Source organism: Pseudonaja textilis, chromosome 1 (assembly GCF_049901715.1).
Source record: "Pseudonaja textilis isolate UNSWEBS1 chromosome 1, rPseTex1.2, whole genome shotgun sequence".
Taxonomy (NCBI): Eukaryota; Metazoa; Chordata; class Lepidosauria; order Squamata; family Elapidae; genus Pseudonaja; species Pseudonaja textilis.
Window position 1 is genome coordinate 45,401,382 of NC_141990.1, and position 19,276 is coordinate 45,420,657.

The 19,276-nt window shown below is 37.5% G+C and overlaps 1 protein-coding gene across 1 annotated transcript in view; it reads left to right on the forward strand.

Moving 5' to 3' along the window:
- The window catches only part of HHAT (hedgehog acyltransferase), a 143,048-nt gene that overhangs the window by 35,485 nt on the left and 88,287 nt on the right, over window positions 1-19,276 (forward strand). The window contains 1 exon segment of the mRNA XM_026695807.2: window positions 9,788-9,938. Coding sequence (XP_026551592.2) covers window positions 9,788-9,938 — 151 coding nt within the window.

The following is a 19,276-nucleotide window of genomic DNA, read 5'->3' on the forward strand; positions in this document are numbered from 1 at the left end:
ATAATGGAGGATGGAAAAATGGTATCGTTTATTGTCCATAAAAAAGAGAACAAAACCCTGATATATGATAAAAGAAAATGCACCTACTTAGAATTGTAAAGTGAATTGTACTTTTATTGAATCCCCATAGTAAATTCTTTATTAGATTTTTAGCTATCCTTTACAAGGGGCTTTCTGTGAAATATTTGGATTTTGTTTCTGTCTCCTTTTTATCCTTACAATAGTATGCTAGCATTTAAAAATATTTGTCCTGCTTTTTGTGTGTGAATAGATCAGAAAGTAGATTTGCCTACAATAAGATTTGTCTATAGAGATTTTCAGTCATCCAAGTCATAGCTCTCCCAAATGACTAACTACACTGATATTCTCCAAGTGAGAAGTGATGCTCAGGACAGGTTACAGTCTTGGCATTCAAGAACAAGCTAAAAAAATTATGTGATGATTACCAAACAAATTTATAAAAGCAGTCTGGGTGAAAACCAAATTAAGACAACACAGAGTCATCAAAAAAGCTATGCTAGCTGGAGAATTCTGGGAGTTGAAGTCCACAAGTCTTGCTAGGTTTGGAGACCTCTACTCTAACAACTCCTAGTCTTATGTAGAAGCTAGGGGAGACAATCGGATTTGGTCCTTGGATAACACCTGTGCCTTGAGCTTAATTCCAGCACCAACATCAAGTTGACAATTAGTAATTATTTTTGAAATTTGGCACCATTTGTTCCTGATAATTTGTCCCAAGCACTAATCGAGCAGCTGTCTATTCAGCTAGTATTGCTTCTACTTTCATAGGCAGTTTCATGTAATATAGTTTTATGAGATGAAAGCATGAATAAACATGCTTCAATCTACATTTGTTGTGCATCTAAAAGTGACTAGCACAACCAATTGATAATAATTTTAGCTTGTGGATCTCGCGCAGGTGCTCCTGCAGCTGCCAGTTCATGCCCTGGATCAGCTGGTTGTGTTGCACCAGCACTGTCAGCTTCTCGGCCTCCTCCCGGCACAAGCGGTGCACCAGCTCCTCCTTGCTGCAGCCAGCCAGGTCCGGATGGCAGAAGAGGTGGTGGAGGAGGAGGTGGAGGAGCCGGTGGGCTGGAGGGGTGGCCAACCAGGGGCGGCGGTGGCGGGAACATTGTTTGTTCAGCTCCGGCCAGTGCAAAGTGGTGGGGGAAGCAACTGGTTAGCCCGCCTGTGTAGCGGCATCTTTGCAATGCTGGATGCTGGGAGGAGCAAGCCACGCTTTTGCAGCGGGACCTCCCTCTTCCTCCGCCACTGGCACCAGGATTAATGGGATGGATGTGTGGTGGGGCCGAGTGCGCTGCGTCTCCACTGGCCAGGAGCATGTGCAGTGAAGGGAGAAGGGTGCCTGTGCGGCGGAGGGTGGAAGTGAAGGGAGGTGGGGGGAAGGATGCCCTGTCGGTGCAAAGTGGTTGGGTGAGCAGGAGTGTGTGGGCATGAGCTTGAGAACGGACCAACGAGGGGGCGGAAGCAGCACTGGTTTTTCTCCCCCAAGCTGGGAAAATTGGGGAGAGGGTGGGTGGGAAATGGAACAGGCTTGCACCCTTTCCCCAGTTGCAATCCGGATTAAGGAGTCTCCTGCACCCACCCATCCTACCAATCACTTCAGGGTCTGGGACACCCTTCCAGCAGCCTTCTGTAGCTTGGCAAGTGGCACACGTGCATGGAGGCGGAATTGGGATTAGGGGGCATGGGTGGGGGGAAATGGCTTGCACCCTTTCCCCGCCTCTCCTCTCAGACCTGCTTGGGCAGGTCCTTCTGGTGGAGCAGGCTCAATGGGGTGGACCTGTGGACTGCCGGCACCTAGAACGTGGTAGTGGTGGCATGTTTGAAAAGTAGAGCAAAGCCAGAGGTCGGTAATTTTTGCTGCAAAGAATTACAAACGCTTCTGGGTTGTGCACAAGAAGAGACACACATGTCAATGCAATTCAGCAACATAAAATAAAGAAATACTAATAAAACAAATCAACAAGAATTGGCAAAGCATCTCTGGTTAGATTCCATTCACTACTAGAATTTAATCAGAGATGCTTTGCCGATTCTAGTCCAATGACCTGCTCCAGAATGGTTAGAAGGGAGTGTGTGTGTTTGTGTGTGTGCATGGGTGTCAAAACTCCAAAAACAGGTCAAGTAGCTCTGGGGAGGCCAGTCATAAATTAGAACATTTGCTAAGCAACCAGCCATTAAGTGAGGACCACTTGTATTTGGTTCGCCAGTCACCTGGCCATGCCCACCCAGTCACATGACCACCAAACCACACCTACCCAGTCATGTGACCAGCAAGCCACATCCATCCAGTCACGTGACCAGCAAGCCACACCCTCAAATTAGGCCATGCCCACAGAAATTTGAATCCTGCCCCTGGGTGGGGGGCACTGGGGATGAGTTTGTAGCACTAAGGGGACGGTGGACTGAAAAAGTTTTGGAACCACTGATGTATATCATTGCTTAGTACACTTTCAACCATTAAATAATACTATTCATTTTTATTGTTAAAATTGAAGAACAATCCTTCTTGATTCAGAATTAATATGAAATACTCTGGCTGATATCTTTAATTTATAGACTAATAGCCCAGCAAATTATTTTTAAATTCAGTTTTAAAGTTTCTATTATTTTTAATGGAAGATTTTGGTATCTCTGCATTCATTGACATTTTAATGAACTATTAACAAAGGAATGAATTTACTGCTGGTGTTCAAATAATGTTGGGCAAGAAGAATTTTGAAATAAGAAAATACAAATTGTGAGACAAGATATTTAATGAGTTTTAGTGCAGTTCAAGTACCATGTAAATATTTTTTACCTAAGGGCTGTAAATATCCTTAAGAATAAAATATGATAGTTGCTTTATAGAAACAGACCATAGTTATCAGTCTCATCCAAAATACTTAAGCTGAGAGATGTTGGCTGAGAGATGTGGGTGAAACAAAGTGGTTCTATGACAGCTGGTTTTAAACCCGCCTCTTCTTTTTCTCATCACCATCTTTGTGATCTTCAGTGGGTAGGCTAATGAAAATAAAATATGTATTTGTAGTATAGCACAGAGTATTTAAAATGATGATTTTAAGGTACATTAAGATAATTACCCTACGCTCTTCTAATTATTATATTTTGCAATTTTTTCCCTAGCTCTTCAACAGCCTTGATTAAACATTGAACAGTGTTTGCCTGTCAAATACATTTCAGTGTATTTTTTTCATGTACTTTCTAGCGTTTTCCATGGACAGTATTGTCTTCCATCTTTGTTAGGCTAATAGCAAAAACACCCTAAAAATCAGTCAAATGGTGGTATGGGAAAGTGATCAGGGGCTATCCTCTGTTAAGAACACCTATGGGAAGAAAGCCAACAGGTTGGGGTAAACTTATATTTGAAAGAGTAAGATTTCTCTTCCTAGTAAAGCTGAAGTGAATTCACCCAAGCCCATTGCTTCAGGGCTGTCTTAACAGCATTATGGGCCCCGGCAAAGCAATGTACTGGGATCCCTACGACAACTACTCACAGGAATAAAAATGTAAATGGTCGATAAAATTAAACATATATTTGCATGTTAGTATTAATAAAAATGCAGTGAAATGTAATAAATATGTTGCTGTATTTATATGATACAAAGTGCATTGAAGGGTTAACCTACACAGATTAGTATCGGGCCCCTCTGCTCATGGGGCCACGGACAAGTTAGGATAGCCCTGCATTGCTTTTCATTGAGGTCTCTCTGGCCTTATTCATTGTGGGTCTCTAATTCATTTAGGTGACTCATGCACCTGGAATTTTCTAACGCTTATGGAATTGTTTAGTGGGAGTTCTGTGTGACTAGGTAGACTGCCAACAAATGCCTGTAGCTCTACTTTGACCATCGTAATATCTTCAATCTTGAATTCATTGTCCTTTTGCTTTATTAAAATTATTTTTAATACGTAGTTATATACTTAGGAAGTTCCTATTTACATACAAAAGCTTGGTCCTTTTTTCTGTGCTTGGTTTAATATCTTCAAAACTCTTTGATTGTTTTAGTTAGGACACCTTCTCCAGCTTCATGGGTATCTTTAAGGATCAATATTGCAGGAACAAACTTTCTCTCCATCATGGATGGGTATAAAATATGTCCTTTCTCCATTAATAGACATTTGTAAGCACTGCAGGCACTTAATAAATAAGCTTGCTGCAATCATTGTTTTTATTTGCAAACGCTTGCAGGGGAGCAAGTTCTGAAGACAGATTCTGAAGCTGTTTTGTGAGAAACTGTGAAAAGTGGGGGTTGTTTGGTTTATGTAAGAAAAGGCAACACAGTCCAGTGTGAGAGACACAAGAAAATACATTTCAAAGAGATACCACTTTAATTTATTCACTATAGTTAGGGCTGGGGATTTGATTGTAGTTTTCAAAAATCTTCTTTTGCCACCAACTAGCATTAAAGACATGTTCTTGGAATTGCTCTTATTCTTGCTTTTCTGGTTTCATAAGGTTTTACACCAGTGTAGCCCCCTTCTTCAGTCTTCCTACCACTTCCAAAAGTTGTCTGGTAGCTTCCTCATCAATCAGATGAGATTCATTCCCACATACAGAAGATCTTTAGGTCTCTGCCGGAATAATGGAAATCTTCCATTAAGAGATTAAAATCTTTCCTACCTGATTTCAACCAGAGTAGAAAGATTACTTTTTGTAGCAGGCTTAGCCTAAGATTGAATAACCAAGACTTGGTTCCTCAATCAAGCACTCTATTTTGCATTGTCTAGTCTTTACAAACAATTCTTCATGCCTATATCCAGCACTGCATGAGTTACAAAATTGTGTCCAAAGAGGTAGATGGAGGCAGATGCTTAAAAGAACTGTCAAAGTCACATTGACCTTGGTTCTTTGTTTAGATCCTAGACATCATGGGGTATATTCAGGTGGATCCCATAGAACCTTTTTCTCTGTTGGTAACATTCTTGCAAAAATACAAGAAGGGACATGTTGCTGAATGTGAAAGACCAATAAATCCTGACTATGAACTCAGTATTTTTTCTGATTATGTTAAGGATGGAATCATAATCCTCCAATCCTTCCTTTCACTCATCTCCTCCCACTTATGACTGTATGACTGTAACCTTGTTGCTTGTATCCTGATTTTTATTTACTGTTTCCTAGTATGATTTGATTGCTTATTGTATCGTATGACTATTATTAAGTGTTGTACCTGATGATTCTTGACTCTTCACGAATGTATCTTTTATTTTATGTACACTGAGAGCATTTGCACCAAGACAAATTCCTTGTGTGTCCAATCACACTTGACCAATAAAGAATTCTATTTTATTCTATTCTATTCTGGTAGTGAGTGAATGAAGGCCTGAGCTTAAAAATATAGAAATCTTTTTAGAAGTAAATCCATCAGCAGCTGGTTTGATGAATAATATTTTAAACACCACTGAAAATAATCAACTAGAATAGAATACCCTGAAGGAGTTCCAGCCAAGAGCCACTGTATATAAATATGTCCATGGTGTATCTCACAGCTATGTTTTCATCTTGAATATAAATTACCATGTTATTCATCCCACAAGTAAGAAACATCTTTAGAACTGTAGAATGTATTTAGAATTAAATTACACTATATGAAATCAATGTCATTTTCTCTCAGTGTAAAACATCTGTATCCAAAATTGTGCTAAAGATTTGTGTACAATAAGATAGTTAGCATATTGTACATTTTATGAAGCCTTCATGTCTTGTCTGCTTCAAAATATATCCACAAAGTGCTGAGATCATTTCAGAGAAAAAGGAATTGAATAACACAACCTTGAGTTCTAAAGTCTCAAAAGCTCCCATTCCTATTTTTACTGTGTCGCTTGCAAAACTTTTAGAACTTCTAAACTGCATTTCAGAACCTAAGCATACCTGATGGGCCTTTTCAGACTCTCAATAATTTTCAACATGCCAAAAGCCACTTTTTTTTTGCACATTGAAGCAATAACACAGGTATAGAACTTATCTAAGGAATTTTAAACCAATATGTCTCAACATATTGAAATTTCAGGATGATCTTTGTAATTATCAAAGACCCTTTGCAAAGGGCCAGTTGAAAACAATTGTATTTTTCATAACACTGGACAGAGCAATGACACAAATAAAACAGATTTGTTGGGTTGAATAAAGTAGTTTTTATATTTTCTGCACCACATCCATCCAATGTCAACAACTTATGATGCCTTGTATGTAAGTGGAGAAGTTCTGGTTAAGAATAATAATAGTGATTTGTCAGACATTTCTCCTAAGTAATTGCTGTTGTGCTGATCATTACAGAAATGTGATTCTATTAAGAAAAAGGGGATGCAGAAAAATCATTTGTTTCTTTAGTACTCTTTTTTTTACTAGTGTCTTCACACATTTCAGGTTAAGTACACAATATCTTTAATAATGAAAAACAAAAGAAGATACTGGGAAAATTAGAAAATATTAAAGTTGCCGGTAAATGAACTAATAAGCTTGCTCAATGTGTATTGAAGATACGGAATCATATAAGAATCTGTTAAGAGCTAGTTTTGAGAGATATTCAGAACTGAATTAATTAGATAAGGGGCCTGTAGACTGAAACTTTTTTTAAAAAAAATGTGTTTAATCAAGGCAATAGAACACTTATAAAATCTGAATGTGTGCTTAATATGTGTTGTAAAAGTACAAATGTATATTCCTTAAAAATTTATAAGACACTAATTCAGTCAAAAATTGGAAATGCAGAGTTGATGAAAGTGGTATATGAATTCCATTTTGAGAAGAGAAATACTGGAAGGAGAATCAAAATGACTGTTCAAAAAACTTATTCCTAGAGGGACTCAGTAATTTTATAGAAAGCCTACTTAGAGGCTAAGTCACTGCCATTTGATTTTATGCAGCATAGGATAATTGTGTACTTTTTATGTTTTTCATTGTTAACTGTTGTGAGCTGCTCAGGATTTATTGTATATAAAATGAGTGGCCATGTAAGTCTATATAAGTAAGTAAATTCCAATGAATGTGTCATATATAACAAAACAATATTTTCTGGTAAGAATATAATTCTGAAAAATAAGACATTGTTAATGCTTTTAGTAGTAGTGGCTGGTAATAACTCTAACCCTAAATTTTAAAAAAGAAATCAACTATCTGTACGACATTATGAAAATGCAACAGCTGTGAATGATACAATGTTTGTGAAGTAGAATATATGGAAATAGAGCTTTGATTTTTTTTAAATGTTGAAAATGAATTGATTTAAATTAGTGATTTGTTACTGCTAAGAAATGTTAACATGAAGTAAAAGTATTTCACTTTTTTTAAAGATTACTGAATCAGTGAATAGTACTTGAATATATGCTATCTTACAATTGTTTTTTTCCTCTCTTTTGTGGCATATAACTAAGAGGTTAAGGTTTTCTATAAGAGAAGTTCTCTAAAGGTTGAGTTATCTTGTCATGGAGGTGAACAATTAGGCTTCCTCTGAACTTTGCTTATCAGAATAACAGATCCACAGAGGATGCTATTGCCATGGCTCTCCACATTGCACTGGTCCATCTGGAGCATAGTGGGAGCTATGTAAAGATGCTTTTCATTGATTACAGCTTGGCTTTTAATACCATCATTCCAGATATACTGATTAAGAAGTTGCTGGAAATGGGCCTCTCCTCTCACATCTGCTGTTGGATAAAGGACTTTCTTACTAACAGACCCCAAACTGTTAGGATTGGCAGCTATTTTTCCTCCACTCTTGCTCTCAGCACTGGTTCTCCACAGGGCTGTGTGCTGAGCCCCCTTTTGTATTCACTCTACGCCTAGGACTGCACTCCCTCTTGTCTCACTAACTCTATAATAAAATTTTAGATGACACCACGTTGGTGGGACTCATATCAGGAGGAGACGAGACGGCCTATAGGTCAGAGGTTCTCAGACTGGTCTTGTGGTTCAAGAGTCATAACTTCACTCTGAACATCAAAAAGACCAAAGAATTGATTATAACTTCGGAAGATGTAAAGCAGGGCCTCTCCCACTATATATCAATGGAGACTGTGTGGAAAGAGTTCATAGTTTCAAATTTCTAGGAACTCATATTTCCGACAATCTTACTTGGTTGGTCCACACTATGGCCACTGCAAAGAAGGCCCAACAGCGCCTGCACTTTCTGAGGTTGCTGAAAAAGAGTGGTCTGGGTGAGAAGTTGCTGGTTACTTTTTACTGTTCTACCATCGAGAGCATTTTGGCATACTGCGTAACAGTGTGGTATGCTGGATGCTCTGCAGTGAATAAGAAGATGCTCCAGAGAGTTATAAACACAGTACAAAAAATCATTGCTTGCTCTCTTTCTTCTTTGGAAGAGATTGCGAAGACCAGACTCCTCTCTAGAGCACTAAAAATGTCCACAGACAGTTCTCATCCTGGATATTCATATTTTGAACTCTTACCATCAGGGAGGTGTTATAGGTGTCTTAAAATGTGGACTAATAGATTGAGAAACAATTTCTTTTCCAAGGCAGTAAGTGTCTTGAATCAAACAATGCACTTGTGATTTAGTCCTATTATTATTATTATTTTAATTTTTAAATACTCTGTAGTATGATTGTGATGTGTTTTGGGCACTGTGCTAGAGTAGCTTTCAAATTTCATTGTATTCTTGGAATGCAATGACAATAAAAGATATTCTATTCTAACTTTGAAACTTCAGAGGTGGCTTGGATAATGATCCATGCAACCTCCTAAAGTAGCAAAGAATGTTTTGTTCTTCACCAAAAGTCAAAGCAATAATACCTGCCTAGCCCTAGCATCTGTGATAGATATTTTCTACTCTAGAATTGAAAAGATATTTGAGTTAGTACCATGGTCCCAAGGCTTTCTGAGCAATTTTGGGCAGCAGCTTCCAACAGTGTGTGTTTCTTTCAGGAGGGGGAATCTGTCTGTCTGTCTATCTGATTTCTGAGGCTTTTCTGAGTATACATAACAAGTCTGTAAACAAAATAAGGGAGTTTGGGCATGTTGTCATAATTATCACATTTAATATATGTAAGCAATTCTCATTCATTTCAAGCAGCATGTAGAATTATCTTTGGAAAGATCTGGTTTACACATCTTTTGCATTGGTGATTTTAGGATCATTGTTCTTTAAATAAAATTTCACCCTTTTTCTAGAAAAAGAGTTTTGAAAAAAATCAGCAATTGGGCAAATGAGGGCCATAGCAACCATTCTATTAAAATTAAAAAAAAATGTTTTCAGTTGGAAAGTTCAGCAAAGTAGACAGAGAAGTCTGGGTCTATCAAGACAGACTTGTGAAACGTGATGCACATTCCTTCACCTTTCCCCTAAAAGCTAGTGGTTTGCTGTGGGTTGCCTCCCTTCTTTTAAAAGCCAAATGTATTGTGAAATGGGCTGCAATTTTCCAAGATGCATGGTAAAATGACCTACATTTATCTCCGTTTTGTGAAAATCCTATCTGTGAACCACTTCAGTTTCACTAAGAATTAGCCAAACTCTTCTAAGTTGATCCATCCTGCATCTGTCCAAGAGATACAGTACTGATAGAAGAGAATATTTGCAGCTTAGAGTTGAACTGTGAGACCCTGGATGCTTTCTGAGCTTGATACTTATACTCTGAGATACAGTTTGTGCATATCTGATACAGGCAGAAAAAAAGATATACTTTATGCTTTAATAAAGCGTACTTGTAAAAACACAGTAACAACTTTATTTAGAAAAAAAGAGGACTGTAAATATTACAATGATATACTAAAGTAGAACATTTTTCTCTTGCATTCTTACAGGTGGCCTTGCGCTGGCCCAGGTCCTATTTTTTTATGTGAAGTACCTTGTACTTTTTGGTGTTCCAGCACTTCTTGTTCGCATGGATGGACTCCAGCCTCCCGATTTACCTCGTTGTGTAAGCACCATGTACAGTTTTACTGGAATGTGGAGGTTAGCTTTATTTGATTGCTGATGTTTATTGTGTGAGCCTTTTTTATGAAATAGCAGTTGGGTGCTACAGTAGTCTTTGCCTATTCATTACAAATGTCTTCTGTTTTCAGAATAATTTTCTATTTAATAATCACTGTCACCTAATGCATAGAAAAATTCAAACCTGCCGTTGAGATGTTCTTGACAAAGTCACACTGATCTGATAATTATTTCCCTATTCAGTTCTTTCTGAAATATGATTCATTTTCCATTATTGTGCCTTGAAAAAAGCACTTTGTGTAGAAAATTCATGAAGTCGGTTAAATAACATTTTATTCGGTAATCCCATAGGGGACAGTACTGAGGATAATTTCTTCTGTATCAAGTTAAAAGTAATGGGCTTTACCTGAAATGAACTAACCATTTGAAAGTATAAAAATTTGATTGATTTCAGTGCACCTTTGGGTTTCCATTGTTTTAGAAGATTATTTTTGCTATTGAGGATGACACGTATAATGATGACAATCTACTTTTGCTGTCTAGAGAAAGGGGCTAACCTATGAAGTGAACATCTGCTTAGCTATTTTGTCTGCTCTTGTAGATTTAGCAGCTATTCCCAGGAATGCTTTATATCATCAACTTTGTCAATTACACTGTCCTCCAGATGGTATCCAGCTTTTCCACCATTTGTGTATGATTGGTAACTTCCTCATAATGAGCCTTACAGTGGAATTGTTTATTAAAACTGTTTTAGAACTTGGGCTGGTACAATATCAATGGTCTTAGTGCAATTTGTCCACAAGGTAGTCCTAAATTAACATGACAAAAATAGCTTTCATACATAAAATTAAAACCTATTTGTTCCTATACTGATCAGTCTGGCTATCATCTATACTGATGTCTGGGAAATCCATAAGGAAGACAAGGACATCGGTTTATTGTTTTCCTTATTTCATATAATGTTCTAATCCCATTTTAAAGTTGATTTCAAGTTAAAAAAATATTATTTAAGTAAAAATGACTTCAGTTACATATTTTTTTAACTTGAAATCTGAAAGAAAACCCAGGTCTAGAAACACTTGTTTCAAACTGATAGAAAGGAAATTATAGGGAAGTTATTTTAAGTTTCAGAAAATAGTTGAAAGCCTTACTTTATCATTCCTTGGTGGTGATGGGAATTGTATATTGTGGCTTAGCTTTTAGGACATCCTTTATTCTAAGAGAGTTTTGCTATTTAAACTAATATTATTGGATTTGTTCATTTTATTCTATTATTATTTTCTTCATTATGCCTCTCATGTTTGTCTTGTTTATTTTGCTTATTTATTTATATCTAACCATTATTTTTACAAATAATGGCGAACACATATAATACTTCTTCCTCCTATTTTCCCCACAACAATTCTGTGAGGTGAATTGGGCTGAGAGAGTGACTGGCCCAAAGTGACGCAGCTGGCTTTCATAGCTAAGGCAGAACGGTTTCCTGTTTTCTAACCTGGTGCCTTAACCACCAGACCAAACTGTTACTGGTTGAACATAAAAATGCCAAACTGGCAAGATGAGAATAAGGATAAAGAGATTTGCCATCTCTTTGAACTCTTTCTCTTGTTTATTTCCTTCCCATTTTGAACAATGGAAAATAATTTATTTAGACTAGCTCCCAAGCTAATGTAGATGCTCTCCAGGTTGGGAGTATGATGTAGGAAAGTCTTCACCTTCCCCTTTCAGTCATTACCATCCAATGTCCAACTGTCACTGGATTTTCCTATTTGAGGATGGAATCTTCTTTGAATCCTGGGTCTCCAAAAGTCACAGCATTGCTGCCCAAATAAGCCAGTTTTTCAAATTGTATTGGAGCACTTGGCCTCTGCATCATAGGCAAGAAAAAACTGCATGCATTCAAAGCTCACTAGGATTCAACAAGCTTTTCAATAATTAATCAGCAATATTAAAAGCTAGTAACAAACAACTAATTTGCAGTGGGACTGCATGTAGTTCTGATTTAGAAAGAAGTGCTACCTGATAGGGATGTGCAATGGAAAGACACAGATGTTTTAAGAGTCCCAGAGAAGTGAGGCATTTAGGTTCTTGTTCATGTTTTTGAATTAATTCTGAAGCACTGCACAGCCCTGCTAATAAGATGATTAATGCTTCAAATGTAAATGTAAATTATCAAACCTGGGAGAGGATCCTTATCCTAAAAAATAAATATACTGCCTCAGACCAGCCACACACTCTCTCAGCCCTAGGAATCAGGCAGTGGCAAACCACTTCTGAAATCTTGCCAAGAAAACTGCAAGGAACAGTCTAGGTCAGGGGTGTCAAACTCGCAGCCCCCAGGCCGAATACATCATGTACTGGTCCTGCCCATGCCCATACCCGGTTTAGCAAAGGGGGGAAAAGTCCAAATATACCACGTGACAATGCCGTGACAACACAAGTTTGACACCTCTGGTCTAGGTGGTCACCATGAGTCAAAAATCAACACAAAGAAGTTAAAACACATATTAAAATTAAGAATATATAATAGATATGAAAACATCATTTAACAGCTAACAAAGATTCAGAGTGGTTTACAACTGATTACTAAAAGATCAATTATAGAAATAGTTCTTAACTATCTCAATCACAAGCTATGCATTCATGGGAAATGACAAGCTGACAGGAGAAGCATCTTCGTACAGAACTTAATAACTGGACAAATACACAACACACTGTAGGTTGTTCTGTAGGGGTAACAAAAGAAAACACCATATCTCTAGGATTTGTTCAACCCTTTGCTTCCCAAACAGCACACCATGTTCAGCCTGCAAGCACACCATGTTCAGCCTTGATTATCATCTAGTCTGCTGTGGCACCAAGTATGAACTGAGACGGGAAGGAAGGAAGGATGGAAGGAGGAAAAGGGGCTTAATTGAGCTGTGGGATTTCAGATGCTGATGATAAAAAGTAATGAGCATGTTTGTGGATTTAAAATAAATCACAAGATTCCATGAAAATATGAAATATTTCTTGTCCTGCCCATGCCCATTTCATATTTCCATCTAATTGCAAGTGGAAAGATATTACTGAGTCATTCAAAATGATGCCGTTTCAAATAATAATGTTATTCACTGCCTTGAGTTATTTATATAAAATCATAAAAGTAGAATATAAATAAATAAAAGTAACAAGGTTGCAAGCATAATCAAATGTGATTGGGGATGGGTGCATGACTATGTGTCATTACTGAAAAACATTTATAATAACATGCAGTCATTTTCTCCTAACTTGACATCAAATTGGTTGGGAACATAGAAACCTTTATTCCAGCACATCTGGAGATGCCAGATTGAGGAAAGCTTTTGAGAGTGAGATGTAAAGCAGAAAAATGTTTTTAAAACCCATGACACTACCCTTTCTGAAAGATGGCTTTCTGTTTCTTCTTGGAATTAGGCTAGATCAGAGGTCTCCAAACTTGGCAACTTTAAGACTTGTGGACTTCAACTCCCAGTTCTGGCAGTTGAAATCCACAAGTCTTGAAGTTGCCAAGTTTGGGGAGCCCTGGGCTAGACTGAGTATTGGAGCTTCATGAAAGGATTTCAAGCTACTTTACTTCTTTTTCTGTGAGGCCTGGGGACAAGGCATTTTTATTCCACAGTGGCATGGTAGCGGGTATGGGAGGATGCCATTTCTCTTCTGAGTTTAGATCATTCTTTTCTGATTCCTTTTGTAACTATAGTAAAGGTGATAATGATTTTTTTCCCTCTGGGTTCAACTTCTTGATTTCTGCATCTTTCAGAAGATTAAGGATATCTTCTGTCATCCCACCACCATTTTTTTCTTTCTATCAATCTGTAAAAAGGGGGAGAGTTTGAGGGGAAAAATGTCTGGTAACAGAATATTGGTAGTTTTTGCATGAGTCTCTCAAAACTAACAATGATGGTGGAATTTAGCAGCTCCGGAAGGTTAAATAATAATGAGCCCAAACAATGGGGTATTGTTTCTATTTCCCTTTAAGATTATTATGGAAAAACTAATGAAAATTGTTTTTACCCTTTCATTTTTGCTTTTTTTTCCTTCCTTTTTTAAGAAACACATGAAGTAATACATTGTGGAAGACAGAATAATTAAGAGTTCCTAACAATGTTCCCATTTAAATTAAATTCTCCCTTATGACATTCTCAGTTATATTTGTGTAATTATTTCAGCAGAAAGTAATTTCTACCAATCTTTCTTTTGATTACCCAATAACTAATTGAACTCAGTCCATGAATAGATTAAATCCTGCACTTGTTTCTCATGAGCATGAGAGTTTCTCCCCCACAGCCCATCGCATCCCAGTTGGATATTGACACCCTGTAGACATAAATTCATTTGGAAGGATGCACATCAAAAGAAACTTTGAGCTGATAGTGGATGATTTATTTAATTATTTTCATGCCTGTAGGGTTAGTAATATTTGAGCTCCATTACTACTTTTATGAAATATTTCTGGGTGCTTTCCCTGCCAGCTATTAATCTATACATTCTTCTGATGTTATAAATTGAAAAACAGAACTATACATTGATCTATAACTGGTTTGGCTGGCAGAGCATGAAAGATGTTTTCAAAATATGAGAAGCAAAATTATGAAGCATTTAGCTGCAGAGAAATTTATCTATCTATCTATCTATCTATCTATCTATCTATCTATCTATCTATCTATCTATCTATCTATCATTTTCTTTCTTTCTTTCTTTCTTTCTTTCTTTCTTTCTTTCTTTCTTTCTTTCTTTCTTTCTTTCTTTCTTTCTTTCTTTCTTTCTTTCTCCATCATCACTGTCATCATCACCATCTTCTCTCTCTTTCTCATCTGAAAGCAACTGCAGACAGAAGTAGTTTTAACAGTGTTTTACTCAATCAGTTCAGAAAGATTTCTTTAGATTAAAACAATATTCGAAAGAATATTAGAACTTCATCTCTGCCCACAAACTTTGAATAACTCCCTCCTACCAAGGTTTGCCACCCCATTTATGATTAGCCAAACTGGGTACAGATTTGTCACATACTAATCTAATGCTACTTTTTTCTGTTTGTTTTTCAGCTATTCTCGTTCAGTTTGCTAGGAAAAATGCTTTCATTGTTTTCCTCTAGGAAAGGTTGAGAAAGTTCGCCTGGTTGTCCCAATTACAGGAACACATTGGTGTGTGTGTGTCTTCGTGCTTTCATTTCACCAATGATTTGCAACTTTCTTCTCTGCACTTAAAATAAATGCAGCCTTATTGTTTTCATGGAATTTGGGAAAGTTTAGGTTTGTGAAACTAAATGGCTAGATTGCAGAACTCAAGAAATAGAATATTCCAAAGCAAGTAAATGGAGGTACAGGTTTGGGAGAGATAGGAAAGATTTTCCTATGAGACAATGTATTGATGGTTATAGTTTAAGGTACCTCTTTGGGTATCCCTGTTTCTCCTCATAATGGCTAATGATGAGTTTGAAAAACTGCTGTGATGAGGAACATCTCCCAGTTTCAGAGTCCCAGCAGTTTCTTCTATAATTCCTATCCCGTTCTCTTGAAAACTCCATCCTTTCAACCATTCTGCTGCAAACTCTTTCACTAGTTGGGGGGCCGTTTGTAACCTTCCCAGCTAGCTTCTGACAAGCAAAATCACAGATTCATTTAACAACTATGTGGTTCATTTAATAAGCGGCAATAATTCACTCTACAACTGTGAATCATAAAATGGGGTGCAACTCACTTAACAACAACTTAGCACAACTGAGCAAAATTTGGGGCTCAGTTATGGTCATAAGTCTAAGACTTTCTCTATAATGTTTACTAAGTGACAGGTACAATCAACCAGATTGACATGTACCAAATTCAAGCTAATTACTTCAGTATGTTCTGCCTATAATACAGAAATCTCCCTAGTATGGCAGCTCTTCCTTGGGTACAAATAGACAAGGCTTCAAGGAACTTAGAGAAGTTCCTAACAAAGCCCCTAGCCCTTTTATGGTTATGCAGTGACTCCAGGCTGAATCCATGCTTGATCCCTCCTACCCTGCCAGTCTGGGTGCTTCCCAACAGCACATGACTGAGACAGGGAAAGAGACTGCAAAGATCATTGGTTGTTGCCATTACAGGCAAATAAAGTTTTCTCATATAGCTATGCCAGCATTAACTCTTGCTCTGGTATACATTGCTGTCAGGATCCCAAAATTTGGATGTAAATGCACATATTGGTCAAAAAATTAATGTATTGTTATTGTTTATTATTGCCATTTTTGTGAAAGGGCATTAACTAAGGTAGTAATTAAACAGAGATACAGAATCTATAATAACCACCAAAACTGTTACTAACCCAACTTATTTACATTTGTACAATCTTTATAATACAAATAGGCCTTGACTTACAAGGATTCATTTAGTAACCATATGTAATTACAGTGGCAGTGAAAAAAAATTACTTATGACTGTTTTTCAAACTTATGACTACTGCAGTATCCCCATAGTCAGGTGATCAAAATTTGGATGCTTGGCAACTAGTATATATTTATGATGGTTGCATTGTCCTGGGGTTCATCTTTTGTGACCTCCTGACAAATCAATGGGGAACCAAATTCACTTAATGACCATGTTACTAACTTAACAACTGTGGCAAGAAGGCCATAAAATGGGGCAAAATTAATAACTTGCTTAGCAATGGAAATTTGGGGGTCAACTGTGTTCGTACGTTGAGGACTACTAGTAGTAGGAACATTTTTTGATTCATAGCAGAGCACATACCCAGACAGATTTGCATTATTATAAAGTCAGTAAAATAAAGTCCAATTGAGCATATATGCAAATCTTCATTAATAATTGTGATTCCTTAAACCACAAGAACTCTATCTTTTAAGAATCCTTTTTTTTAAAAAAACAGACATACCAGACTTGGAGACATATAGTTGTGAATGGACTTCTTCTGTTTGGCCATGTTATTCATAGCCGTTTTGCTTTCAACACTCCGCTCACTCCTACACTGCCCTCTTTAGTCCTAAACAATAGCAGCTGAGATGTGACTGGTCTCTGTTACTGTCCTCACTGGAATAACTCAATTAAAACAAAAACAAAAGCAAACAATCTGTTCAGTCACAAACCACAGAACAAAAGACTTTGTTCTATTCTTAGAACAATGGGTTGCCACTTGGGACACTTAAAAGGGTCATTTCAGGTCAAAACATTTATGCATCTCTGTGAAGTAAAAAAAACAGAGGCATTTTCACAAGGAAAAGCAGAGGATAATGTTCTTCACAGTAAACAAGTACACAATTTGTCTACATTATTGATAGCCTCTATCTTTCTAATCTTTTCACCTCAGTTTCTCCCCGCCACTAAATGACAACAGTCGTAACTTCTCTATGGAAAACCATGTCTTCAGTATTCATTTTGTGGCAGCTAACTCATATGTATTTATTTTTCTCCTTTGCTCATTTACTATAGTATGGCCATTTTGAAAAGAATAATTAAATCTTGTAGGTGCATATGGAACCTGTGTCTATGTTTCTGCATTATGAACGTTAGCCAGGAACGGAATTTCCCTAGGGCTACTGGTGAATTATGGGTCAATTTCAATTATCTAAAAATCTTACTGAGCTTGCCCTCCACACATCCCTTGAGTTATGACTTCATGCCTTTACGGTTAAAATAATGAATCACAGTTACCCACGGGGTTGAGAGAGAGAGGGAGGGAGAGAGAGCGAGAGAGCTTATTCTCTGCCTTCTGCAGGAATGTTGCCATCCATGTTGAAACATAAAAACAGTAAAGTATATATTGGATGTGTCAAAGTCAGGCTGTGCAGTGCTTTGGGTGGGGTTCAGAAGAGGGGCTTCAGAGTGTGTAGGAGCATGAACATAACAGCTTTTTAATTCAATAAAGCTCCTGTTTCCATCTGGGTGGATGCAGTAGACACCTCTCCATCACAGCTCTGCAGTCCTGGAAGAGTTGTTGTTTTAAGAACCTGTAGACAGGAGCAGTATTTTTATTTCCGCATTCCCAAAACTGCCTCTTGTCAAGTGAATCTGAGGCACAGCAATGAGTAGCAGGCTGTTTTAAGAGGGACTGGCAGAAAGCTGTCTTGTGCTGTTGATTCAGGAGTCTTCTCTGGAGATTATGCCCACTTTTATGCAATTATTTTATTTCTTTGCAACAGAAAAAAAAAATGCTAGTAAGTGTACAGGGCATAAATGTGTTATTTTCAACCATATTCTATAGTCCTATTAAAAAGGAAGACACCATACCAGTTTTTAATTGAAGGGACATGGTGGCTCAGTGGCTAAGATGCTGAGCTTGTTGATCAGAAAGGTTGGCAGTTTGGCGGTTTGAATCCCTAGCACCGTGTGAGCTCCCGTTACTTGTCCCAGCTTCTGCCAACCTAGCAGTTCAAAATCATGTAAAAATGCAAGAAGAAAAATAGGGGCCACTTTGGTGGGAAAGTAACAGCGTTCCGTGCACCTTCGGTATTTTGTCATGCTGGCCACATGACCACAGAGATGTCTTCAGACAGTGCTGGCTCTTTGGCTTTGTAACGGAGATGAGCACTGCCCCCTAGAGCCAGAAACAATTAGCATGTATGTGCGAGGGAAAGCTTTACCTTTACCTATACCAGTTATGTCATTTCAGCATAAAAACACATGGTGCACATTCAACTGGAAGAAAAGAATTCAAGGCATGGCTAACCATTAAGAGCAATCACCCATCAGTCACTCCAAAAAGAAGTTGATAGAAGATAGGGGAATACGGCACATTGGAGTGCAATGATTATAGCAGCATTTTTCCTCATCCCATTTCCTATGGAAAATCCTCTTCCAAATCTCAAGGTGGAGTTGGGCGTTGTGGGAAGGGAGAGGAGAATTGCATGTCTTTCAGAACTGTATATACAAAGCTTACTATGGTGAAGAGCTTGGCTACATTTGGGATCCATTTGCTCTCTTCTACTCTGACTTCCGGGTTCATAACAATGGGAAAGAGAAGTTGTCTTTTGTTGTGTTAGTTTATAGCGTCCAACTACATGGCAGTATTCAACTTTTTGACATCAGCTAAGCAGGATTGAACTTGACTAATACTTTTTTGGGAAACACCAGAGCTGTACAATGGATGAATAATTGAAACAAACAAAAGAAGGTTGCTGTGGCAAAATAATTTTGTTTGTTGACAAGAAAACCACATGGACCTGTTTGTGAAATTCTACGAACTAAGTTTGGTTATTATTGTGATTATTCTTATTATGATATTGTTGTTGGTTTTATTATAACATTATCCTCTTTATGCCTATACAAGTTTGGTGTAATCTTATTAATTGATGTTGCAGATTTGTTGGTAATGTTGGTAATGCATATTTGGTAATGAATTTCAGG